General features: G+C 45.2%; 3 protein-coding genes across 6 annotated transcripts; 1 reads left to right on the forward strand and 2 right to left on the reverse strand.

The window, feature by feature from the left end:
• Positions 1 to 220: 220 nt before the first annotated feature.
• On the forward strand, positions 221 to 5,487 carry LOC121577977 (ras-related protein Rab-4A). 2 transcript variants are annotated; one of them, XM_041892003.2, is made up of 8 exons: positions 221 to 376; positions 874 to 954; positions 1,119 to 1,233; positions 1,642 to 1,704; positions 2,102 to 2,256; positions 2,925 to 3,020; positions 3,176 to 3,320; positions 4,655 to 5,487. In XM_041892003.2, exons 1-7 carry the CDS (start codon positions 361 to 363, stop codon positions 3,289 to 3,291), a joined length of 642 nt encoding a protein of 213 aa, XP_041747937.1. In that variant the 5' UTR covers positions 221 to 360; the 3' UTR covers positions 3,292 to 3,320; positions 4,655 to 5,487. The 2 variants fall into 2 exon arrangements, with proteins under 2 accessions (XP_041747937.1, XP_041747946.1); XM_041892012.2 differs by having other exon boundaries at positions 3,179 to 3,320.
• A 1,175-nt stretch (positions 5,488 to 6,662) lies between these two features.
• Positions 6,663 to 11,474, reverse strand: ccsapb (centriole, cilia and spindle-associated protein b). 3 transcript variants are annotated; one of them, XM_041891972.2, is made up of 4 exons: positions 10,600 to 11,474; positions 9,565 to 9,924; positions 8,840 to 9,114; positions 6,663 to 8,486 (listed from the first exon to the last, which is right to left on the reverse strand). In XM_041891972.2, exons 1-4 carry the CDS (start codon positions 10,670 to 10,672, stop codon positions 8,316 to 8,318), a joined length of 879 nt encoding a protein of 292 aa, XP_041747906.1. In that variant the 5' UTR covers positions 10,673 to 11,474; the 3' UTR covers positions 6,663 to 8,315. The 3 variants fall into 3 exon arrangements, with proteins under 3 accessions (XP_041747906.1, XP_041747924.1, XP_041747915.1); XM_041891981.2 differs by lacking the exon at positions 6,663 to 8,486 and adding an exon at positions 8,494 to 8,646; XM_041891990.2 differs by lacking the exon at positions 10,600 to 11,474 and having other exon boundaries at positions 9,565 to 10,593.
• A 92-nt stretch (positions 11,475 to 11,566) lies between these two features.
• Positions 11,567 to 14,404, reverse strand: LOC121577954 (actin, alpha skeletal muscle 2). Its single transcript, XM_041891958.1, has 7 exons — positions 14,298 to 14,404; positions 13,480 to 13,616; positions 13,000 to 13,324; positions 12,710 to 12,871; positions 12,368 to 12,559; positions 12,088 to 12,269; positions 11,567 to 11,933 (listed from the first exon to the last, which is right to left on the reverse strand). The coding sequence occupies exons 2-7, from the start codon at positions 13,606 to 13,608 to the stop codon at positions 11,790 to 11,792; spliced, it is 1,134 nt and encodes a 377-aa protein (XP_041747892.1). The 5' UTR covers positions 13,609 to 13,616; positions 14,298 to 14,404; the 3' UTR covers positions 11,567 to 11,789.
• Between the last annotated feature and the right edge of the window lie 11,294 nt (positions 14,405 to 25,698).

Raw genomic sequence — 25,698 nt, forward strand, 5'->3', positions numbered from 1 at the left:
TTGACCTGTTACTGTTTAAAATATAGATTTGGGTGTTAGAAATAGAAGTAATACAAAAGTAGCCTAATCTGATTCCTCTAAAATAGTAATACATTAAGTAAAACATTTATTTCAACATAACTGTACTTGCAATAATATATTATAATATTTTTATATAATATATTGATATTTTTATGTTGATTGATGCAACTTTTATTTTGAAAACGCGTTCTACGGAAGTGAGAGTGAAAAACCAGTAGGATTCACGGATATCATTAGGGATTTTCCTTCTATTAATTTTTTTATTTCGAAGCTGCTTTGCCTCAAGAAAAACAAGAGGACATAACTACTTTAGCTAGCTAACAAAACACAACCCTGGCCATGTCTGAGACATACGGTAGGAAATCTTGACTAGTAAGGTCGCATTACAATAGATATCCAGAGGCGACGATGGAGCAGGTGTAACGTTATTGCAATGTCTCCATCAAAACAAATAGCTTATGTTAGCTAGCTAACGTTAGCGTTTCCTCGTTGATGGGGGTATAGCTTTAGCTAGATAGCTTGCATCTCTGTCAAATGTCATCATTAGGTAATTGGTTTCTTATCTAGACAAACCTCTGCATTTCAGAGAGCTACAGTAGCTAACGTTAGTTAACTACGGTTAAATGTCGGCGCAAAAGTAGCTAGCTATACATGAAGCAAAAAATAGCGTTCAGCTAACGTAGCAAGCTGATGAAGCAGGTGCTTTGCTGCTGGATGATTGGCATTGCTAATGCGTTGTCTGTGTACCGTTACCTAACTAGTTAACTAGCCTAATGAATATGCATTATCTAATGATGACAATGAATATGAAATATGAATACAAATTAACTTTGTTTGTTTTCCCTCTTCTAGATTTCCTGTTCAAATTCCTAGTGATTGGGAATGCAGGAACTGGAAAATCATGTCTTCTTCACCAGTTTATTGAGAAGAGGTGTAAGTTCTGTCCAATTCCTGGATTGTACTGACATGTACTTCCTATCCAGCTAGCTATAACATGTATTTGAGGGACAAGCTACAAGAGCCTTGAATCAATAAATATGTTGTGATCAAATTATGTGTTGTGATATTAACATGAAACAATTTAATTTAAATCGCAGTCAAAGACGATTCTAATCACACCATCGGAGTGGAGTTTGGCTCAAAGATAATCAACGTAGTGAACAAATATGTCAAACTCCAAATCTGGGACACTGCAGGACAAGAGAGATTCAGGTACGATACGAGACAGCATTTCACACACCTACTCCTACTGTGGCAGGGCATCAGACATTTTTCTAAAACCAGCTTGGACCGTTTAATCTCCAGCCGATCATTAGAGAACTGGTGCCAGATCCTTGGAACAGTAAGTGAGTAAATAATGGCCGATATGGGGGACATACTAAAGCGGAGCGCAGCTGAAATTTTGATGTGGGGGAGTTACTAATGTGGAGCGCAGCTGAAATTCTGATGTGGGGGCGTTCCTAATGCTGCTATGTATAGCTATCTATAGTTAGAGTAGGAGATGGAGAATGTCACATTTTAGAATGTCAATTTTAATAAATGCAATTTTGATGTGTAAAATGTTCCAATTGGTACAATGATGTATTTCAAAGTGATGTTAGAATTGTTCTTCTCTCCCAGATCTGTGACGCGGAGTTACTACAGAGGAGCTGCAGGAGCGCTGCTTGTGTATGACATCACCAGGTAAATGACCTACACATAGGTGATCAGGAGTGTGAGGATAAATAATCCATGCTTTATTATGGGTGGACCTTCAAGGGGTATGCTGTCATCCATCTTTGTGAATAAACAAAACAAATGTTTCTAAAAAAGACAAATATTGAATTGAGTACATGAACACGACTCTAGGGGGCCTAGAGTCATTGGTAGCACAGTGGCTCCCATCAACCTTTTTGGAAAACACTGCTCTAACCTTTCTAAAGTCAAATTTGACTTCACATCTGTGTGTCTTCACTGCTCTCCTCCTCCTCTGTCTGTCTGTCTATCTATCTATCTATCTATCTATCTATCTATCTATCTATCTATCTATCTATCTATCTATCTATCTATCTATCTATCTATCTGACCTCATCGTCCTCAGCCGGGAAACCTACAACGCCCTGACCAACTGGCTGACAGATGCCAGGATGCTGGCCAGCCAAAATATTGTCATCATCCTGTGTGGTAACAAGAAGGACTTGGACGCAGACAGGGAGGTCACCTTCCTGGAGGCGTCTCGCTTTGCTCAGGAAAATGGTGCGTTTAGTATGAATGATGATCCCTCTTAACGCTGAAATCTAAGGGCTGTATGTATCAACCGTCTTAGACTGGGAGTGCTGATTTAGTAGCAGGTCCTCTCTATGTAATTTTATTCATTGTGATCAAAAAAGCTAAACTGACCCTAGATCAGCACTCCTACTTTAAAACGCTTGATACATATCACCCAAAATGTAGCTCCTACCCTCTAAACACTGCCCGTAGACCTGAACGTCTTGGAATTCCACAGATGGCAAGGTGAAGAAATGACCATAAGATCCTAATTTCTGCTTGTTTTCCATGCCCCACTAGAGGTCACTGTAGGACAACTCACTGTGTGGGAACTAGTGCCCACAGAACCTTGGCAGTTTCATGTCCTCCACAGCTAAATGCTGACTTAGGGCTCTATTCAATCCGTATCACAGAAGTTCAGCGTTGCAGCGTGATTTAAGTTTAAAGGCAATGTTCCCGCATTAGCAGTTACTGTATTCATGGTGAGCACTGCACATGTCGGCTAATTCAGAAATTAACTTTCCATTTCTATTGCGCAATCTGTAACGCTTCAGTTTTACTTATTGAATAGAGCACTAAGGCGAATTCTCCTGGGTTTCATATCCATCAATGATAATCAATGTTAATATTGTGTCCTGCTGTCTTGTCTGTTTCAGAGCTGATGTTTCTGGAGACCAGTGCTCTGACAGGGGAGAATGTGGAGGAGGCCTTTGTGCAGTGTGCCAGGAAAATTCTCAACAAGATAGAGTCGGGTATCTGTCGGCTATCAGTGTCTTCTCACCTTAACCAACATCAATGAAAGTTTACCAGCTGAACTGTTTCTCTCTCTCTTTGTATCTCTCGCTCTCTCTTTCGATCTGTCTCTATCTATCTATCGGTCTCTCTCTCTCTCTCTGTTCTCTTCCAGGAGAGTTGGACCCGGAGCGGATGGGATCAGGGATCCAGTACGGAGACGCGGCGCTGCGACAGCTGCGCTCCCCTCGCAGGGGACAGGCCGAGAGCGCCCAGGAATGTGGCTGTTAGTGAACACGCTCAGTGTGCCCAGATCCAAGGTGAGAGACTCCTCCCCCTTACTGCTGGCTGCCTACTGCAAAGGGTTCTGCTCTGGGACTTGCCCTGGCGTTACCACACTAATAACTCAATAAATAGCTCAGTTTAGTGACATCCAAACTGCTGCCTGTCAAAATAGCAGGCACGGATACAGTTGTAATCATAGATGTTGCTTTTCACATTCACATGTTATATAAGAGGCCATTCAAAAGTCCTCTCCATTTTACAGTTGAGGCTGTGTTTCATTGCATGGAGCAGGTGAACCATTAATTTGTCATTTTGAGATGCATATCCATGAGCTTTAAAGATTTGTCCATAATGCACCAAATGCTGAAACAGGGCTAGTTTGATGGCCATTGTCTGTTACTTCAAGATCATCACATGCCCCCTTGGAGACAGGGGTTCGAGCCCTGGCTTGGCTGACTGTCTGTGCCCTTAACTACTTCATGTACCCCTCTCTATATCTGTTCTTACATCTGTCCTGTCAAAAGAAATTGACAGTAAAATGGGGATCAGAACTCAAATAAAATAAAAAACCATCAGAATGCTGATACATGTTCTTCTCAAATGGTTTCCCTGAATGGTTTGCAATGATGTATTTTCTGTTGCTGCAAGGTGATCTCTGAAACTACTTCAGGGCTAAGTGAAAGGCGGTGTTCCAAATGTAACTCCCTAAGTCCAGAGTCTCTTTATGGTAATGTGTCTCCCCCCTAGGATTGAGTCCAGTCTCCCCCCTGTGCAATGGGGGGGTTGGATTGAGGCCAGGAGGCTGTTTTTAGGTATTTCACGGAGAGGGAGGAGCCGTCTATCTATTTCGGTCCTCCAGCTCCCAAGTGGCTAATGTGTGGATAATGCAGAACCATAGCCACCCAAACCGACTCCACCTCTTTTGGGAGAGGGGAGGGTAAAGTTCATGAGAATGACGAGCCTCCCTACTAAGAAGCTGTCTGGATTCGGCTCCACGCAACTGTGGTCGATACAGTGTTCTCTCTGGGCAGATATATATTTAACCCGAGATTCTGCTGACTCCTGTTGGGTCAAGGGTCTCTGAAGTGCCTTATTTGGGTGTTGTAGTGTTTCACAAAAAATGCCAGGCATAAATAGAGGGGTACAATGTCTACAGACAGGAATGCTCAATTAGCTTGTCAATTACAGAGCGTAGAGTTGAGAACCAGCCAAATATTTCCAGCACGCAATTGTAACGAATTGTAACTCTGTTAATTGCAAATTGACACAGCGGTGTCTCGGCTAAAGGGGCTCATTTACAAGATCCCTACACACGTGTGTGCCTGGGTGTGTATTGGATTCAAATCTCTCTGTCCTTGTTTCCATGCAGGTTAGTGAAGACTCAGATGACAGATGTAAGGACATGATATAGGGCTCATCATGGCGGAGCGACTCTTCCCTGACCTTCTTTTAACTTCCCAACTTCCGGATGTTCCGTCAGTGACCCACAGAGAGTCCCGGATTTCTGGACCCAATCTGGAATGCTGAGCTTGTTCCTGCACCCCTCAGACACAGGCAGAGATGCCCCTGTTCCAATCTCCTTTAAGAGTGGACCAAGCCTTTCAATCATCTTGGCTGTATTCACAATGCGTCTCTAAGTAGGAGTGCTGATATTATTTATTTTTCCTTTTAGATCATAATGAATAAGAAAACATGGACAGGGGGACCTGATCCTAGATCAGCACACTTAATCTGAGACGCTACATGATTACGGGCCCTGGCATTTTACTTACACCCCTGTACTGCTGCCCTATCCCTACACACAGCATCTTGCATTATGTACAGTATTATCTGTATAAAGAATAGATCATTTAAGTCCCTCAAAGCATGTTTTATGGACTGAATATCACAGTATTTCATTATTAGCTGCAGAATAATCTATCAATTATGACATCACATTTTCCTTTGTCATGTTACGGTGAGAATTATCAATCAGCACTGTCTCACGCTTGCCGGTTTCATTGACCCGTTGTTTGTCATGTTACGGTCAGAATTATCAATCAGCACTGTCTCGCCTGCTGGTTTCATTGACCCGTAGTTTGTCATGTTCTTTGTGTTGATATTATTAGTTGTTTTTTTCCCTAATTGTTATGAGTCAGGCTTTTTTAATTTATTCTCAATAATATAGCTACTCTTTTTAAAATAAAGTATTTAAAAATGGTTTGTAAATTGTTACAAGGTAATTCCTCTGTTACTTTATTACTTAAGTTTGTCTGTAATATCCATTTAGAATACTTGGTAACACTACAAATGAAGTTGCTGTTCTACCAGTGTAATAACACTAATTACTATAGTAACATTCTACCTATGTAATAGCACTAATTACTATAGTAACATTCTACCTGTGTAATAACACTAATTACTATAGTAACATTCTACCTGTGTAATAACACTAATTACTATAGTAACAGTCAACCTGTGTAATAACACTAATTACTATCAGTCTACCTGTGTAATAACACTGTAATTACTATAGTAACAGTCTACCCGTGTAATAACACTAATTACTATCAGTCTACCTGTGTAATAACACTGTAATTACTATGGTAACATTATACCTGTGTAATAACACTAATTAGTATAACAGTCTAATAATTAGTAATAGCTGTGTAATAGTATAGTTTTGGAGTTGTGCAGGTTTTGTTATTACACAGGTGGATAAGCTGACTCACAGACAGGGAGCTAATGCACGGTGATCTAGTTCCCTTTTGACACCTTGCACCAAAGTTAATATAATTGACGACAGTCATTTAGTTCAATGACCATTTTCCCGATGCCGATCGGGACTTGTGAAATGGCAGGCTTCAGAATGTAATTGTGCCTCTCAGCTTAGATTGACCGTTTGCTGGAGCAAGATTGCTATATCATATTAATATGGTTCCCGAGACATGTAACACTTCTCCAGGCGCGACACGACTGCAGAAATTACAACCTGTAATGCCACCATTGTGTTGAGATGACTGACAGTAAATCCACTGATCCCCTCTCCTCAGGGTAGGACCGTTCTACTACAGTTTTCTGAAGATTATGACGCTCATCATGAGGAGAGAAGGCACTGCCAGTTACAGTACAGAAAATGCCCATCACTACTACATGTTGGTATGTCCTCTCCCCACCTTCCCTCTTGTCCCATTAATGTTACCCATGCGAGCATAGTACAGGATGACAATGGATGGCATTGTCTATATTTTTGTTCATTGACATGCTCCAACATTAGATTTAATTTTAGGCATATTTGTGGTCATGCTGAGGAATTGATGAGTATCCAGGTGAAATTTGCCTTTTAATCTCATTACTGTACTAGATATTTTCTGGTGGATGTTTTCCAAGTCAAACAATTCAGTAAAAAAAAGTAGTTTATTCATTGTTTTAAGCCTAGCACACAATATCAAAATGCAATCTGATCTCAGTATCAGTACCATTAAATGTGTAAAAGCGTCAACATTTAAGTTTGATCATACAAAATAACACTTAAACAAGAAAATTGTGACATTTTTAATCAGTTGGAGCTCGACATGAGCTCCCTCCTTACAGACTGTCTGTGATCTAGACACACTAGTCCTACTGGCTTTATTCCAAGTAATGTAGCCTCACATCAACATACTTCGCTTTAAAACCGACAAGTCATTATACTGACAGGAAGATTTTCCAAAGCTTTGAGTAAATCAAGACCTCAATGTTATGGCTGCAGTAAATTGTTATTGAGCTATACTTCACAATAACATTAACATTGACATTTTGTGTACTGCAGCTTACTTACACAGATACCAGTGAATCATCCGGTGCTGGTAGATTATAACATTTCATGCATGCATCCTGTGGTTATGATCACTGTAATCGAAAGCATTGGCCCTGTTGTAGCTATTTGAAACATAATATTAATTATCTACGACTTATTGCATCTATGTTTTGCTTTTTTGCTCATTATTTAATCAACATTAGCCCTAAAGGTTGTCTTATTGTATTTTATGTGGAAATAAAACTTGTGCTTGTTAAAACATAATACTGACAAATAAAATGAACAACAGAAGACCATAACATAACACTCAACCACCCAAAAAAGAGAGATTTGACCATGAGAACATCCACATAAACGAAACGTTGACCTTCATTATCTACAGTATGTACAGAACGTTGTCAATGTGCTATTGAGGTCACTTTTGGGAGAATTTGATCTATGCCTCCTAGGGTTGGGTAGTGTCCAGATTTCCATACCTTCACACCGTTGCTGTACCACACCGGGGTATACGGTATTACCGGCAGTGCACAAAAGGAGCGCTATTTCTTTCCAAACTTAAAAAGATCCCTGCTGCCTAAATTAGCTTTGTGTGTTGTTTTTTTAAGTTTGGAAAGAAATAGCGCTCCTTTTCAGTTGTAACCAAGAAGCTTGATCTTGCAAGCTAGCCACTTAGCTAGCAAGTTAGCAAACCAAATGCATAGCTGGAGCCCTGAGCTGGAAATAATTCATTTGGCACATTTTAGATAGTTAACTTATAGTTAGTTACAAGCAGTGGCGTAGCACGCACCCTCCACGAGATGGTATTGAAAATCATACCATCTGTATTTCAAAATACCCCGGTATACCACCTAAACCTAAGGCCGCCTGAGAGGAACCCTTGGCTGGGTCCTGGCGGTGCAAAGAGCAATAAGCTGAGACCAGGACTATCTAGTGCCATACTGTGTAGAAATACCTTTGGACAGTGATATTGTATTTCACAAACAGAGAGGACTATTTACTGCACATTGTTACTGCAAGACAAATCTGTTCACTCAGAGGGTTTTGTGCATTACCGTTCTAAAACTGAATTACGTTAATGCATGATTTGGACGCAATACTTTGTAGTGACTAAGGAATATATTAACATTAAAAAGTTTGAAAAGCATGGTGAATGCAAACTTTGGAAACAAAATAATTCTATATGTTTTATATTTGATAAAGAAGACCATATTCCCCATCTTATGTTTTTCATAAGTATTGCCCTCTATATCTATCAGGACCTGGCAGAAAAGCAGCGCATGTACTCCGTCATCCAGGGGTCAAAGTCAGGTTTGGTCATGGTCACTTTCTCCAGCTCTGCAGACCGCACTCTCTGCTTGTCCACTTTCTGCACCTGCTTCTCAACCTCCCGTCTGGTTTTGGCCCGTAATGCAGACTGGTGGATCTGAGGACCACAGCATAAGAGTTAATGCAGACTGGTGGATCTGAGGACCACAGCATAAGAGTTAATGCAGACTGGTGGATCTGAGGACCACAGCATAAGAGTTAATGCAGACTGGTGGATCTGAGGACCACAACATAAGAGTTAATGCAGACTGGTGGATCTGAGGACCACAACAAGAGTTAGTGAAATGAAGTAAAGGAATACTATGGGTCGGTTACCGGAGATTCTCCATTGAATATTATTTTTAGTTCAGGACTATGTTTAATCTGGGTCCGAGAAACCGCCCCATTGACCTACTACACTGAATCAAACACTTGACAGACCTTTTGGAATTTGCATTAGTGAGTAATCACCTCCTTGGTTGATGCAGCTGGACCCACATTGTGAGTCTTCTTCCTAGCCATCTCAGCTGGCCTGTCACCCCCTCCATACAGGGCAAATGGGTGCCTGTTTTTCTTGTCAGTCTCTTTGGGCTTCCGTAGCTGGCTCCATGCCCTGGGGGGCTTTCTGGACCGTTTGGCTGTAGTTTGGGCCTCTGGCTTCTTCCCTAACTCAGAGGCAGTTAATACTTGTCCCAGCTTCTCTTCCTCTGTCTCTCCACAGCCTCTGTCCACAGCAACCTGTACATCTAGGAAGGGATGAGGAATACTTATGAGTTCTATCATTTTATTAGTATACCTTTTAGTTTTTAATATGTGCAAGTGTTGTAGGAAGAAACAGTTAACAGACAGAGGGTGTGATACAAAAGGTTTATATCATGCCATGTTAACTTATCAGTTATAACATAAACAGTTGCATGAGAGTCCTATTGTTTAATTCTTTATTTGTTTTATTTTATTAACTTTATTTGACCAGGCAGGGACAGTCTACAACAAAAACATGAGTCTCTGGTAGCTGTTAACAGCTAATTTCCATCTGCATAAACATTGTTTTAAACATATCAAATATATTGGTGAAATTGTGCAAGACTGTGTAAGAAAATTACTGAGGATATATGGATAATGAAACAAACATTAAAAAAATTATATTCTAACTGATTGATAATAAACTGTAAACATTGACCTTAAAAATGCTTTACCAATGGGTGGCGAGGTCTGCGGAGAAGCAACTTCTTCATGCACTTCTTCTGAAATTGGGATCTTCTGTTCAAATGGTTGTTTAGGTGGAATCTTTCTCTCACGTTCTCGTTGTGATTCTTCTTTTAGGACCAATGGCTCAACTTTATTATTTTGAGGAGTGGACCTGCTGGATTCCGAGTCACTGTCACCGTTCCAAAACCACGGATTATGTGTTTGTTCCAAAAGCCTTCTCGTCAGTCTGTACTTTACCATCTCCTCATAACACTTGGCGTAGGTTTCCCATTTTGGGTCCTTGAATCTCTTCATATACTCCGTTCGGATCCTCTTTGTAACCATTCTTAATTTCCGTTTGTTAAGACCTTTCTCAAAAATAAAATGTGATTGAATTAATTCCTGCCCTGTTACATTGTAAAAGTGTTACATAGTAGCGAGCAATACCAGACTATACCTAGCCTACTCATCCCGCGCCAGACATTTAAACGAAAACATAGGGGCTGTAGTACGAATCCTAGAGAAAAGACGCCAATAGCTGAACAGCTGTGGTGGTGTGATGCAAAGTTGACACACCCGTTAATGCGGCCGCCCTCTCAAAAAACGTCGTCATAAAGAGGACGTTCTTCAAACGACTCTTCTAGATGTTATGCCATAATATTTTCAGTGTAAGAGAAATTGGTGGTTTTATCATTAATTCTTATTTGAAGCTATAGCCAATTAGCCATAAAGCTTCTTGTAATTGTTATTGCATTGTATTCACTATTTAATTGATTATTAAACTGTTATGACATTATTATTGTAAATTAAGCTGATAATAGCATATCAATCTCCATATTCTATTGTCAGAATACACTAAGTAGGAAAATCAAACGACTATATAATGTAGATAATGTAGCCTGCACTGCAACGAATGCAAAATGTGCAAGAGAACTAGATTATGCACACTGTAGCCTATGCGATTTATTTCTCCACAGAACTATAGAATGTCTGAAAATGTATTGCAAATCGTAGGTTTGAACATTCTAATGTATTATACTTACAGCGTATAGATTTACTGGCTCGGATTTCACGGAAGCAAAACACAACAGATGGTGTTTGGTGTGCTGTAATCATAGGCTTGCTACGTCTAAGCCCCGCCCGTAGTTGAGATGCATTTAAAAGGCCAGTTCCTCCGAACAGGTGGCCGAATAAATGAGAATAGGGTGAGAATACACATTTTATAAAATGAGTCTGATCAGATACTTTTAAATAGGTGGTAAATGTTGGCTAGAATACAGGAATGTAGTTGCTCAAATTAATGTCTGCAGAATGCGCTGAGTAACACTACTCCCGGAGAGCTGGTGCGCAGGGTTTTGCTTCAGCCCTACTCTAACAAGGTCCTGATGAGCAGCCGATTAGTAACCTGCAACCAGTGTGCTAGATAGCTAGAGCAATGTTTGGTCAAAATCGTGGGTAGGCCTACCTGTCTTTTAAAAAGGAGGGATGGGGCGGGCGCTTTGAAGAGTTTGAAATGTGTGAGAGAGATTTGCCCAAAGCGGTGTTCAATTATTTCTAAAAATGCATTCTAAAAAAGGCTTCTTCATGGTATGTCCTTGGAATATGAGATTAGTGTAAAATCTGTGTTGCTGCGAAGTTTAAAGTTCGCGCGAAGGAGAGCATGCATGGCACATTCAAGCGAAGTAGTGGCGGAGAGTCACCTTTCACTCTCGCCAAGCCAAATCAAAGAGTAAAATCTCTTAGACTCCACGCAAGTAAGTTTGCATGAAGAAGTTTTATTGCGCGCGTAAACGTCCGAATGTGTGTAATTTGATAACAATTAATGTGGTTGACCTTTGTATTTCCAATAGCCTATTATCTCACAATGCCATGCATTCAGAATGAAAATCCTAAATTTGCCATGCATTCGACCTGTGCATGTGCACGAGTAGGCAAGCCAATTGGTTTATTGCATGATGATCATGTTATGTGTTTTCTAACATAGGCTGATGATTATAAAACAGAAATGTATGAAAATACCAAATAATGGACTTTAATAACTTAGTATTTATGTACATTCACGTTCACATGTTGAATAATAACATGGCATGTTTCGTTCTTGTTGATGTTGGTTGACATTTGAAGATTTTTTCACCAGGTAACATGGTTACAAAATAATATTGTGACAAAAAAAGTCCAGTAACAACATGTTGTTCCTCTTCGCGATCCAGAGAAAGCGGAGACGATGAAAGGTTTAGAAGCACTTGCGGTGGACAATGCTGGGACCTGCCTCGTCGTATTCCTGCTTGGTGATCCACATGGCCTGGAAAGTGGACAGGGAAGCCAGGATGGAGCCACCGATCCAGACAGAGTATTTACGCTCGGGTGGGGCGATTATCTATAGAGAAAGAAGTTGAGTATGAGTAAAAACATGACATATTAAGATGACATATTAAGATGTTATTGTTGAGATCTAAATGTTTATTATATTTTTTCAAAAAAGTGATATAAATGTCAGAATATTGTCATTGGGTTGTCGATGATATAATTACCTTGATTTTCATGGTGCTGGGGGCCAGGGCGGTGATCTCCTTCTGCATACGGTCAGCAATACCAGGGTACATGGTAGTACCTCCTGACAGGACGTTGTTGGCGTACAGGTCCTTACGGATGTCAATGTCGCACTTCATGATGCTGTTGTAGGCGGTCTCGTGAATACCGGCAGACTCCATACCTGTTCAGATCATATCATATTAGAAACATCATCTCTTTAATTCGACCAACATAATAGGCATATAGATTAGCCCTACTCGTTATACGATGATTACATACCAATAAAGGAAGGCTGGAAGAGGGTCTCTGGGCAACGGAAACGCTCGTTACCGATGGTGATGACCTGACCGTCGGGAAGCTCGTAGCTCTTCTCCAGGGAGGAGGAGGAAGCGGCAGTGGCCATCTCGTTCTCGAAGTCCAGGGCCACATAGCACAGCTTCTCCTTGATGTCACGCACGATCTCACGCTCGGCTGTAATGAATAAGTATTTTTGCTCAGAACATTGAACAAATTATTGCAATTATGCACAGCCAAATGCGCACGTCTTGTGCGTCTTTGCTCATTTGACAGATTACGCATGGCATTCTCATGGTGCGTAAAACAAGAAAAACGAAATCTCACCAGTTGTGACGAAGGAGTAGCCACGCTCAGTGAGGATCTTCATGAGGTAGTCAGTCAGATCGCGACCAGCCAGATCCAGACGCATGATGGCGTGGGGAAGAGCATAACCCTCATAGATGGGCACGTTGTGGGTCACACCATCACCGGAGTCCAACACAATACCTTGAACACAAACGAAAACGTCAATATTCAGTTGAATGAACTCATAATATTGAGACATGGTTGGCTACACGTAACCGATACGTTGTTTTAGGTGAATTATTTATATGCATAAACGCTGCATTCCTTACCAGTGGTACGACCGGAGGCGTACAGGGACAGCACAGCCTGGATGGCAACATACATGGCGGGGACGTTGAAGGTCTCAAACATGATCTGGGTCATCTTTTCACGGTTAGCCTTGGGGTTCAGGGGGGCCTCAGTGAGCAGGGTGGGATGCTCCTCGGGGGCCACACGCAGCTCGTTGTAGAAGGTGTGGTGCCAGATTTTCTCCATATCGTCCCAGTTAGTAATGATACCGTGCTCGATGGGGTACTTCAGAGTGAGGATACCTCTCTTGCTCTGAGCTTCATCTCCTACGTAGGAGTCCTTCTGACCCATACCGACCATGACACCCTAGAGGAAAGAGGAGACTCGTTGGTTTATATGGTGACGAAGCCTAATCCCAGTCAAAACATTACACGTAAACGCATAGATAGACAATACAGGATTTACAGGGGAAATTGCGTAATATGGGCCTGTTGCAGACGTCATTGGAGAGCAGATCTTACCTGGTGACGAGGGCGACCAACGATGGAGGGGAAGACAGCCCTGGGTGCGTCATCACCGGCGAAGCCAGCCTTCACAAGGCCGGAGCCGTTGTCGCACACAAGAGCGGTAGTCTCGTCATCGTCACACATCTTGGGTTCTTAATAATACACGTAAAAAAGTATGTTCATATTTCTGCATGGCACACGCACGCGCTACACATCACAGAACAACATAACGCAAGATGCACACCGAAACTGTCTAACGAATGATGTACTGTACAAGCCACAGATGACAGCTAACACACAGGACTTGTTGAGATAATCATAACATTTACTCATGCTACTATGTCGATATTGTGTTGAATTGAGTTTGGGCACAAGTCATTTGAGTTGTGTCAACATTAGATTCACGCATTGATGTTGTCGCCTGCTGGAAATGTTATCCTTATTGTATACCAATGTTATAGGCCTACACTCATTTTTTCTATGAGTGAAATTATCTCTCCATTGTTTCTCAACTCCATGAAACTCCTCCAACTTCTTTCACAACACAACGTCAAGGTAGCCAAGTCTATTAGGCTTCTACAGACAAGGGTTTACCAAGTAATCTGATAGAAAGGAAAATGTGTCTTTTATCGCTGTTCTACCCTTCCCTAATTTTGTAGCTATACAATTCCATGAGTAATTTCTTCAGGTGAAGAGCCTGTGACATCACTATCAGTATATTTTGTAATATTAATTGGCCCCGCAGATGTCAAATAAAAAATTAGTATATCCATTGAGATCAATCCATGAATAGTAGATCCAGTCTGAGGTTTGAGTTGATTCCAGGTCCTTACCTTGTCTGTCTCAGATGAAGCTCAGAACGCGGAAAACAACTGCTGCTGGATCGAGCTACAGTGGCACTGCCAACCTTATATACTCACCGCGTTCGGCCTATTTCCCTTACCCACCATTGAGAATGTCTACGTATTCCATTGGACACTTACCCAGCCGTCATCCATATTAGGTTCTTCGGGGTGACAGGGGGAGACTTCGTAGGCAGGCTACAGGGCTCCCCGGTTTTGAAGTGAGCAGGGCTCTCCATGTATGGGACTGTGGTCCTGATTCCAAGCCACGGTGCCAGAGCCGTATATGGAGAGCCTGGGATTTGTAAGACACCCTCATGGCAAGCAAACTATAACTGCAAACAGGATCCCGGTTGGAAAGCCCTTCCCTTATCAAGGACCGCAACTTTATAGCCATATAGGAATGACAACACCAAGGAAGGAAGGTAGTTTACGTTCTTGTTCTGACATACTACTGCAGGTTGATAACAAAAATTGTAATGTTGCTTTGAGCTTGGAATTCCTTCCATATAATTTTATTGCAATTGCACAGCTGTTTTAACAATGGGTTGGTCTGTAATTTTTGCTAGTTGGATCTTTCCGATTTTACTCGATTTAGAATTCTAGACCACAGTGGGTTATCCAAACAATAACAGATGCCCCATTGACTCAGGCCTGTAGTAGCATACGTTTAATCAAACTATTTGCATGGTGCTAGTCGCATGCATGCAAAGTTATTTTTTGAAATGTTGATTTTGTGACAAGACCAAATAAATATATTATTATTCCATCAGCTGTACCCAGACCTCTTTTTGGCCATCAGTGTGTAGGTGTACCCAGACCTCTTTATGGCCATCAGTGTGTAGGTGTACCCAGACCTCTTTATGGCCATCAGTGTGTAGGTGTACCCAGACCTCTTTTTGGCCATCAGTGTGTATGTAGGTGTACCCAGACCTCTTTTTGGCCATCAGTGTGTAGGTGTACCCAGACCTCTTTATGGCCATCAGTGTGTAGGTGTACCCTGACCTCTTTATGGCCATCAGTGTGTAGGTGTACCCTGACCTCTTTATGGCCATCAGTGTGTATGTAGGTGTACCCTGACCTCTTTATGGCCATTGCCTGACAGATTCTCTGAAACAGATCATAACAGCTATACTATGCTGACTAAGCATGTTATGGTAAGCAGCATAGTAGGATATTTATTGTCTACTTAACATTAGGGTTGTAAAAAAAGACATGTTCCAGTAGGTGTAATACATTTATTAAACAGTATATATATTTGAGACATTTCAAGACATAGTGGCGAGGTAATCTGCTCACAGCAATACCCCAGTCAAATAATTTGTTGACAGCCTGACCACATGCCATAATAAGCTATCCAAGAATCTCATATCCAACCTTAGAATGCTGTGTTTAATGAAAATGAATAGCTGCTGAGCAATCTTTTCCATTGAAATACTGTGAAAATCAGTCCTTCCATTAACTTGATCTTATGTATTGTGTTGTACAAAATAAATATAGCATTTATTTGAGTAATTCTACAGCTGAGGCTGGTTTAGTTTGAAGGGTCTGCGATCCCAGCTGCTGCCACTCAACTGTCTGCCCCAGCAGGTGATGCCCCAGTTTAGCCACTCAGAAGACCAATCCAGCCTGGGCTAGAGAACCGTACACTCAAAAAAAGTTAGAAATAAAACCAAAAAGGGTTATATTGCTTGTTAGTATATTATGTATTAAGGCACCCCTAAAGGTTTTTATATAGAACCCCAATTAACCCTTTTTCTTGAATAGCCTAGAACTTTTAGGGGTGCCATATATGAAGCAAGTATCTTTTTTCTAAGAGTGTAATAGGGCCAGAATTCAATCCGATCACCTCATTTTATTTTATTTTGTTTTATTTAACCAGGTAAGCCAGTTGAGAACAAGTTCTCATTTACAACTGCGACCTGGCCAAGATAAAGCAAAGCAGTGCGATAAAAACAACAACAACACAGAGTTACATATGGGATAAACAAAACATACAGTCAATAACACAATAGAAAATCTATATACAGTGTGTGCAAATGTAGTAAGTTATGGAGGTAAGGCAATAAATAGGCCATAGTGCAAAATAATTACAATTTAGTATTAACACTGGAATGATAGATGTGCAGAAGATGATGTGCAAATAGAGATACTGGGGTGCAAATTAGCAGAATAAATAATATGGGGATGAGGTAGTTGGGTGGGCTAATTACAGATGGGCTGTGTACAGGTGCAGTGATCGGTAAGCTGCTCTGACAACTGATGCTTAAAGTTAGTGAGGGAGATAAGAGTCTCCAGCTTCAGAGATTTTTGCAGTTCGTTCCAGTCATTGGCAGCAGAGAACTGGAAGGAATGGCGGCCAAAGGAGGTGTTGGCTTTGGGGATGACCAGTGAGAAATACCTGCTGGAGCGCATACTACGGGTGGGTGTTGCTATGGTGACCAATGAGCTAAGATAAGCCGGGGATTTGCCTAGCAGTGATTTATAGATGACCTGGAGCCAGTGGGTTTGGCGACGAATATGTAGTGAGGGCCAGCCAACGAGAGCGTACAGGTCACAATGGTGGGTAGTATATGGGGCTTTGGTGACAAAACGGATGGCACTGTGATAGACTACATCCAATTTGCTGAGTAGAGTGTTGGAATCTATTTTGTAAATGACATCGCCGAAGTCAAGGATCGGTAGGATAGTCAGTTTTACAAGGGCATGTTTGGCAGCATGAGTGAAGGAGGCTTTGTTGCGAAATAAGATGCAGATTCTAGATTTAACTTTGGATTGGAGATTGTCATGGATTCAGCCGAGGCTGCTCCTCCTCCTTGCTCGGGCAGGCTTCAGCGTTCGTCGTCCTCGGAGTACTAGCTGCTGCCGATCGATGTTTCTGTGTTTGTCTTGTTTGGTCTTTATTGTTTACACCTGTTTCCCATTATGTTTTATTGTGTTCCCTTTATAACCCTCTGTTTCTCATTGTGTATTGTGCGTAATTGTTTTGGTCTTTGCGGCAGTTGCCCATGTGTGCGGGTCTTATTATTTCCTCGCTGTTTGAGGTTGCCTGTGTACTTTGTATTTTGCACTGCATCCAGTAAAGTTTCTGCCAGTAGCTCGGTGTCCTGCTCTTGACTTCGCCTACCGCATACACGTCGCTGTGACAGAATTACGCACCTTTAGACATGGAGTCAGCAGGAGCGGCGGTGCCAGCTGGATCAATAGAAGAGCGCGTAGAACAACAAGCGGCTATGATCCAGGCTCTCGGCACCGCCATGGAACAGGTGGTGAACACCGTGGAGCGATGGGAAAGAAGAAGTTGGTCTACACCTCCTCCGACGATACCACCACCATCAGCTATGCCCATCGCTTCATCTCCGGGGTCCAGTGGGATTTGGCTCTCGCTCCCGAGGGCTTATGATGGCACAGCTGCCGGGTGTCAGGGTTTCCTGCTACAGGTGGAACTCTACCTGGCAACCATCCACCCGGCGCCCTCGGGATATGAGAGCGTGTCCACCCTCATCTCCTGTCTGTCCGGCAAGGTGCTGGAGTGGGCCAACGGCGAGTGGGGGGGAATAGACGCCGCTACAGTCAACTATGCGGAGTTCACCCGCCGCTTCAGGGCAGTATTCGATCATCCACCAGAGGGTAAGGCGGCGGGTGAACGTCTATTCCACCTTCGACAGGGGAGGAGGAGCGCGCAGGAGTTCGCACTGGACTTCCGGACACTGGCTGCCAACGCGGGATGGAATGAGAGGGCCCTCATCGACCACTACAGATGTAGCCTGAGGGAGGACGTGCGTCGGGAATTGGCCTGCAGGGACACCAACCTAAACTTCGATCAACTGGTGGACATGTCGATTCGCCTGGACACCCTGTTGGCTACCCGCGGACGTCCGGACTCGGGGCCATCCATTCCATTCCCCAGCACTTCCGAGCCGACCCCGATGGAGCTCGGAGGTGCTGGTACTAGGAGAGAGACCAGGAGAGAGGCCGTCCCCTGCACCAACTGTGGCCGCAGAGGATACACTGCTTGTCGGTGCTGGGGAGGGTCTCCTCGGAATCGAGGCAGTAGGCCGCGCACTGATGAGTCATTCCAGGTGAGTAGGCGCCCAACTCACCCAGAGCTCCCTGTTGCGCATATGTGTATTAAAGTTGTGTTTCCCGAGGTTTCTCCTCATTCCCAGCATAAGGCGCTAGTCGATTCAGGCGCAGCTGGGAATTTTATCGATCGCCATTTCACCCATAAGTTAGGGATTCCTATAGTTCCAGTGGATGTGCCCTTCCCTATCCATGCTCTAGATCAGGGTTCTTCAATCCTGGTCCTGGAGGGCCGAAACACCTCTGTTTTTCATCCTCTCCTTCTAATCAGGGGCTAATTCAGACCTGGGAAAACCAGGTGAGTGCAATTAACTACCAGGTAGAAATAAAAAACAGAAGTGTTTCGGCCCTCCAGGACCAGGATTGAAGAACCCTGCTCTAGATAGTCGCCCTTTGGGGTCTGGGTTGATTAGGGAGGTCACGGTGCCGCTCAGGATGAAAACGCAGGAGGGCCATGAGGAGATCATTTGGTTGTATTTGATTGACTCTCCTGCGTTTCCCGTGGTGTTGGGGCTTCCCTGGTTGACGTCTCATGACCCCAACATTTCATGGCAACAGAGGGCTCTCAAGGGATGGTCTGATCAGTTTGTCGGGAGGTGTGTGGGTGTTTCCGTAGGGGCCACGACGGTGGAAAGTCCGAACCAAGTTCCCACCATGCACATTCCACCTGAATATGCCGATTTGGCTCTCGCCTTCTGTAAAAATAAGGCGACTCAATTACCACCCCATCCCCCGTTCCATGTGTCTCTCCTCAGGCCGGTAGTAGCTGGTCCACTCCAGGAGAGTGAGGTACGAGAGGCTCCTCCGCCCCCGTTGGACATCGAGGGGGCTCCGGCGTACTCAGTCCGTTCCATCTTGCCTGCAGTATCTCGTGGAGTGGGAGGGGTACGGTCCGGAGGAACGGTGCTGGGTCCCTAGGAGGGACATCCTAGATCCCTCCATGTTGAGGGATTTCCACCGGAGTCAAGGGGGTGGGTACTGTCATGGATTCAGCCGAGGCTGCTCCTCCTCCTTGCTCGGGCAGGCTTCGGCGTTCGTCGTCCCCGGAGTACTAGCTGCTGCCGATCGATGTTTTGGTGTTTGTCTTGTTTGGTCTTTATTGTTTACACCTGTTTCCCATTATGTTTTATTGTGTTCCCTTTATAACCCTCTGTTTCTCATTGTGTATTGTGCGTAATTGTTTTGTGTTTTGGTTTGTCTAGGGGTTTGTAGGTTTAATGGGGTAATATCTTGTCTAGGTGTTTGTATGTTGATGGCTGCCTAGATTGGTTCTCAATTGGAGACAGCTGTGGTTTATTGTCTCTAATTGGGAGCCATATTTAAGGCAGCCATGGGCATCATGTGTTTGTGGGTAATTGTCTATGTTGAACGTTTGTTGCTTGTCTGTGCACTTACGTTATTTAGCTTCACGGTCGTTTGTTGTTTTGTTAGTTTTGGATAGTGTTCGGTTTCGTGTTTTTTCTCTCTTCCAAAATAAAGAGATGTATTTGGCACACGCTGCGCCTTGGTCCAATATCTCACAAGAAGACGACCGTGACAGAATTACCCACCAATCTAGGACCAAGCGGCGTGTCAAGCGGCAACAGGACCCACCTACACAGGATTCATGGACATGGGAGGAGATACTGGATGGAAAGGGTCCTTGGGCACAACCGGGAGAATATCGCCTCCCTCGTGAAGAGCTGGAGGCAGCTAAAGCCGAGAGGAGGCGATATGAGGAGGCAGCACGGAGGCAAGGCTGGAAGCCCGTGAGTACTACCCAAAAATTTCTTGGGGGGCCTTAAAGGGAGTGTGGCGAAGTCAGGTAGGAGACCTGCGCCTACTCCCTGTACTTACCGTGGAGAGCGAGAGTACGGGCAGACACCGTGTTACGCAGTAGAGCGCATGGTGTCTCCTGTACGCGTGCATAGCCCGGTTCGGTACATTCCAGCTCCACGTATCGGCCGGGCTAGATTGAGCATTGAGCCGGATGTCATGAAGCCGGCCCAACGCATCTGGCCACCAGTGCGTCTCCTCGGGCCGGCTTACATGGCACCAGCCTTACGCATGGTGTCCCCGGTTCGCCTACATAGCCCGGTGCGGGTTATTCCACCTTCCCGTACTGGTCGGGCGACGGGAGCATACAACCAGGTAAGGTTGGGCAGGCTCAGTGCTCAAGGGAGCCAGTAAGCCTGCACGGTCCGGTATTTCCGGCGCCACCTCCCCGCTCCAGCCCAGTACCACCAGTGCCTACACCACGCACCAAGCCTCCTGTGTGTCCCCAGAGTCCTGTGCGTCCTGTTGCTGCTCCCCGCACTAGCCCTGAGATGCGTGTCCTCAGCCCGGGACCACCAGTTCCGGCACCACGCACTAGGCCTTATGTGCGTCCCCAGGGTCCAGCATGCCCTGTTCCTTCTCCCCGCACTAGCCCTGAGATGCGTGTTCTCAGCCCGGTACCTCCAGTTCCGGCACCACGCACCAGGCCTATAGTGCGTCTCGGCCGGCCAGAGTCTGCCGTCTGCCCAACGGCGCCTGAACTGCCCGTCGGCCCAACGGCGCCTGAACTGCCCGTCTGCCCAACGGCGCTTGAACTGCCCGTCTGCCCAACGGCGCCTGAACTGCCCGTCTGCCCAACGGCGCTTGAACTGCCCGTCTGCCCAACGGCGCCTGAACTGCCCGTCTGTACTGAGCCTGCAAAGCCGCCCGTCTGCCATGAGCCTTTAGAGCCGTCCGCCAGACCGGAGCCGCTAAAGCCTTCCGCCAGACAGGAGCCGCTAGAGCCTTCCGCCAGACAGGAGCAGCCGAAGCCTTCCGCCAGACAGGAGCAGCCAGAGCCTTCCGCCAGACAGGATCAGCCAGAGCCTTCCGCCAGCCATGAGCAGCCAGATCCGTCAGCCAGCCACGAGCAGCCAGATCCGTCAGCCAGCCATGAGCAGCCAGATCCGTCAGCCAGCCATGAGCAGCCAGATCCGTCAGCCTGCCATGAGCAGCCAGATCCGTCAGCCTGCCGCGAGCAGCCAGATCCGTCAGCCAGCCATGAGCAGCCAAATCCTTCAGCCAGCCATGAGCAGCCAGATCCGTCAGCCAGCCATGAGCAGCCAGATCCTTCAGCCAGCCATGAGCAGCCAGATCCGTCAGCCAGCCATGAGCAGCCAGATCCGTCAGCCAGCCATGAGCAGCCAGATCCGTCAGCCAGCCATGAGCCGTCCAGCCAGGATCCGCCAGAGCCGTCCAGCCAGGATCCGCCAGAGCCGTCCAGCCAGGATCCGCCAGAGCCGTCCAGCCAGGATCCGCCAGAGCCGTCCAGCCGGGATCCGCCAGAGCCGTCCAGCCAGGATCCGCCAGCCAGCCAGGATCCGCCAGAGCCAGCCAGCCAGGATCCGCCATTTAGTCCGGTGCTGCCCCTTAGTCCGGTGCTGCCCCTTAGTCCGGTGCTGCCCCTTAGTCCGGTGCTGCCCCTTATCCTGGTGCTGCTCCTTATCCTGGTGCTGCCCCTTATCCTGGTGCTGCCCCTTAGTCCGGTGCTGCCCCTTAGTCCGGTGCTGCCTCTTAGTCCGGTGCTGCCCCTTAATCCAGTGGGGTTAAGTTGGAGGGTGGTCATTTGGAGGAGGCTACGAAAGCGGGTAGTGACTATGGTGGGGTGGGGACCACGACCAGTGCCAGAGCCGCCACCGTGGACAGACGCCCACCCAGACCCTCCCCTAGACTTTATGCTGGTGCGCCCGGAGTTCGCACCTTAAGGGGGGGGTTATGTCACACCCTGGCCTTAGTTATCTTTGTTTTCATTAATAATTTAGTTAGGTCAGGGTGTGACATGGTGAAGTATGTGTTTTGGTTTGTCTAGGGGTTTGTAGGTTTAATGGGGTAATATCTTGTCTAGGTGTTTGTATGTTGATGGCTGCCTAGATTGGTTCTCAATTGGAGACAGCTGTGGTTTATTGTCTCTAATTGGGAGCCATATTTAAGGCAGCCATGGGCATCATGTGTTTGTGGGTAATTGTCTATGTTGAACGTTTGTTGCTTGTCTGTGCACTTACGTTATTTAGCTTCACGGTCGTTTGTTGTTTTGTTAGTTTTGGATAGTGTTCGGTTTCGTGTTTTTTCTCTCTTCCAAAATAAAGAGATGTATTTGGCACACGCTGCGCCTTGGTCCAATATCTCACAAGAAGACGATCGTGACAATGTGAGTCTGGAAGGAGAGTTTACGGTCTAACCAGACACCTAGGTATTTGTAGTTGTCCACATATTCTAAGTCAGACCCGCCGAGAGTAGTGATTCTAGTCGGGCGGGTGCAAGCAGCGTTCGATTGAAGAGCATGCATTTAGTTTTACTAGCATTTAAGAGCAGTTGGAGGCTACGGAAGGAGTGCTGTATGGCATTGAAGCTCGTTTGGAGGTTTGTTAACACAGTGTCCAATCAGGGCCAGATGTATACAAAATGGTGTTGTCTGCGTAGAGGTGGATCTGAGAGTCACCAGCAGCAAGAGCGACATCATTGATATACACAGAGAATAGAGTCGGCCCGAGAATTGAACCCTGTGGCACCCCCATAGAGACTGCCAGAGGTCCAGACAACAGGCCCTCCGATTTGACACATTGAACTCTATCTGAGAAGTATTTGGTGAACCAGGCGAGGCAGTCATTTGAGAAACCAAGGCTATTTAGTCTGCCAATAAGAATGCGGTGATTGACGGAGTCGAAAGCCTTGGCCAGGTCGATGAAGACGGCTGCACAGTACTGTCTTTTATGGATCGCGGTTATAATATCGTTTAGGACCTTGAGCGTGGCTGAGGTGCACCCATAACCAGCTCGGAAACCAGATTGCATAGCGGAGAATAATAATAATATGCCATTTAGCAGACGCTTTTATCCAAAGCGACTTACAGTCATGTGTGCATACATTTTTACATATGGGTGGTCCCGGGGATCGAACCCACTACCCTGGCGTTACAAGCGCCATGCTCTACCAATTGAGCTACAGAAGACCAGGTACGGTGGGATTCGAAATGGCTTTCAAATACTATCGAAAGGCAGGGCAGGATGGATATAGGTCTGTAACAGTTTGGATCTAGAGTGTCACCCCCTTTGAAGAGGGGGATGACCGCGGCAGCTTTCCAATCTCTGGGGATCTCAGACGATACGAAAGAGAGGTTGAACAGGCTGGTAATAGGGGTTGCGACAATTTCGGCGGCTAATTTTAGAAAGAAAGGGTCCAGATTGTCTAGCCCAGCTGATTTGTAGGGGTCCAGATTTTGCAGCTCTTTCAGAACATCAGCTATCTGAATTTGGGTGAAGAGGAAGCGGGGGAGGGCATGGGCAAGTTGCAGCGAAGGGTGCAGAGCTGGTGGCCGGGGTAGGGGTAGCCAGGTGGAAAGCATGGCCAGCCATAGCAAAATGCTTGTTGACATTTTCGATTATCGTAGAGCTGCTAGAGCTGCCGTGGTCAACTGTAAGTGGTGTTATTGTGAAGTGGAAACATCTAGGAGCAACAACGGCTCAGCCGCGAAGTGGTAGGCCACACAAGCTCACAGAAAGGGACCGCCGAGTGCTGAAGCGCGTAGGACATTGAAATCGTCTGTCCTCGGTTGCAACACTCACTACCGAGTTCCAAACTGCCTCTGGAAGCAACATCAGCACAATAACTGTTTGTCAGGAGCTTCATGAAATGGGTTTCCATGGCCGAGCAGCCACACACAAGCCTAAGATCACCCATGCGCAATGCCAAGCATCGGCTGGAGTGGTGTAAAGCTCGCCGCCATTGGACTCTGGAGCAGTGGAAACACGTTCTCTGGAGTGATGAATCACGCTTCACCATCTGGCAGTCCGACGGACGATTCAGGGTTTGGCGGATGCCAGGAGAGCGCTACCTGCCCCAATGCAAAGTGCCAACTGTAAAGTTTGGTGGAGGAGGAATAATGGTCTGGGGCTGTTTTTCATGGTTCAGACTAGGCCCCTTAGTTCCAGTGAAGGGAAATCTTAACGTTACAGCATACAATGACATTCTAGACGATTCTGTGCTTCCAACTTTGTGGCAACAGTTTGTGGAAGGCCCTTTCCTGTTTCAGCATGACAATGCCCCCATTGAAGAGTGGAGCCTGTTATAGCAGCAAAGTGGGGACCAACTCCATATTAATGCCCATGATTTTGGAATGAGATGTTCGACAAGCAGGTGTCCACATAATTTTGGCAATGTAGTGTATTTGATCACTGAAAGTGGTCACAAAGGTGTATGAGTAGAATGGATGAGGCAAAAATCCAAGGAATTGTTTTGGATAGCCCAGATTTGTCTGAACTGAATTTTACAGTAAATTATACTGAACAAAAATATAAACGCAACATGCAACAATTTCAAAGATTTTACTGAGTTACTGTTCATATAAGGAAATCAGTCAATTGAAATAAATTCATTAGGCCCTAATCTATGGATTTTGCATGACTGGGCAGGGGCTAAGCCAGGCCCAGCCAATCAGAAAGCATTTTTCCCCACAAAAGGGCGTTATTTCAGACAGAAATAGTCCTCTGATGTGGAGGTCCTGGGCTGGCGTGGTTACACGAGGTCTGCGGTAGTGGGGCCGGTTGGACATACTGCCAAATTCTCTAAAACAACGTTGGAGGCAGCTTATGGTAGAGAAATTAACATTCAATTCTCTGGCAACAGCTCTGGTGGACATTCTTGACATTTTAGCAGACGCTCTTATCCAGAGCGACTTACAGTTAGTGAGTGCATACATTATTTTATATACTGGCCCCCCATGGGAATTGAACCCACAACCCTGGCGTTGCAAACGCCATGCTCTACCAACTGAGCTACATCCCTGCCGGCCATTCCCTCCCCTACTCTGGACGACGCAGGGTCAATTATGCGACGCCCAATGGGTCTCCCGGTCACGGCCGGCTACGACAGAGCCTGGATTCGAACCAGGATCTCTAGTGGCACAACTAGCACTGCCTTAGACTACTGCACCACTCTGGAGGCATTGTGTTGTGTGACAAATCTGCATATTGCCTTTTATTGTACCTAGCACAAGGTGCATCTGTGTAATGATCATGCTGTTTAATCAGCTTCTCGATATGCCACACCTGTCAGGTGGATGGATTATCTTGGCAAAGGAGAAATGCTCACTAACATGGATGTAAACAAATTTGTGCACAACATTTGAGAGAAAGAAAGCTTTTTGTGCATATGGATCATTTCTGGGATTTTTTATTTGAGCTCATGAAACATGGAACCAACACTTTACATGTTGGTTTATATTTTTGTTCAGTGTAGTTCAGTTAAAATTATAACTTTTTTAAACACACTTCACACACAGATTGGAGAGAAAAAAGCA

Source organism: Coregonus clupeaformis, chromosome 1 (assembly GCF_020615455.1).
Source record: "Coregonus clupeaformis isolate EN_2021a chromosome 1, ASM2061545v1, whole genome shotgun sequence".
NCBI classification, from domain to species: domain Eukaryota; kingdom Metazoa; phylum Chordata; class Actinopteri; order Salmoniformes; family Salmonidae; genus Coregonus; species Coregonus clupeaformis.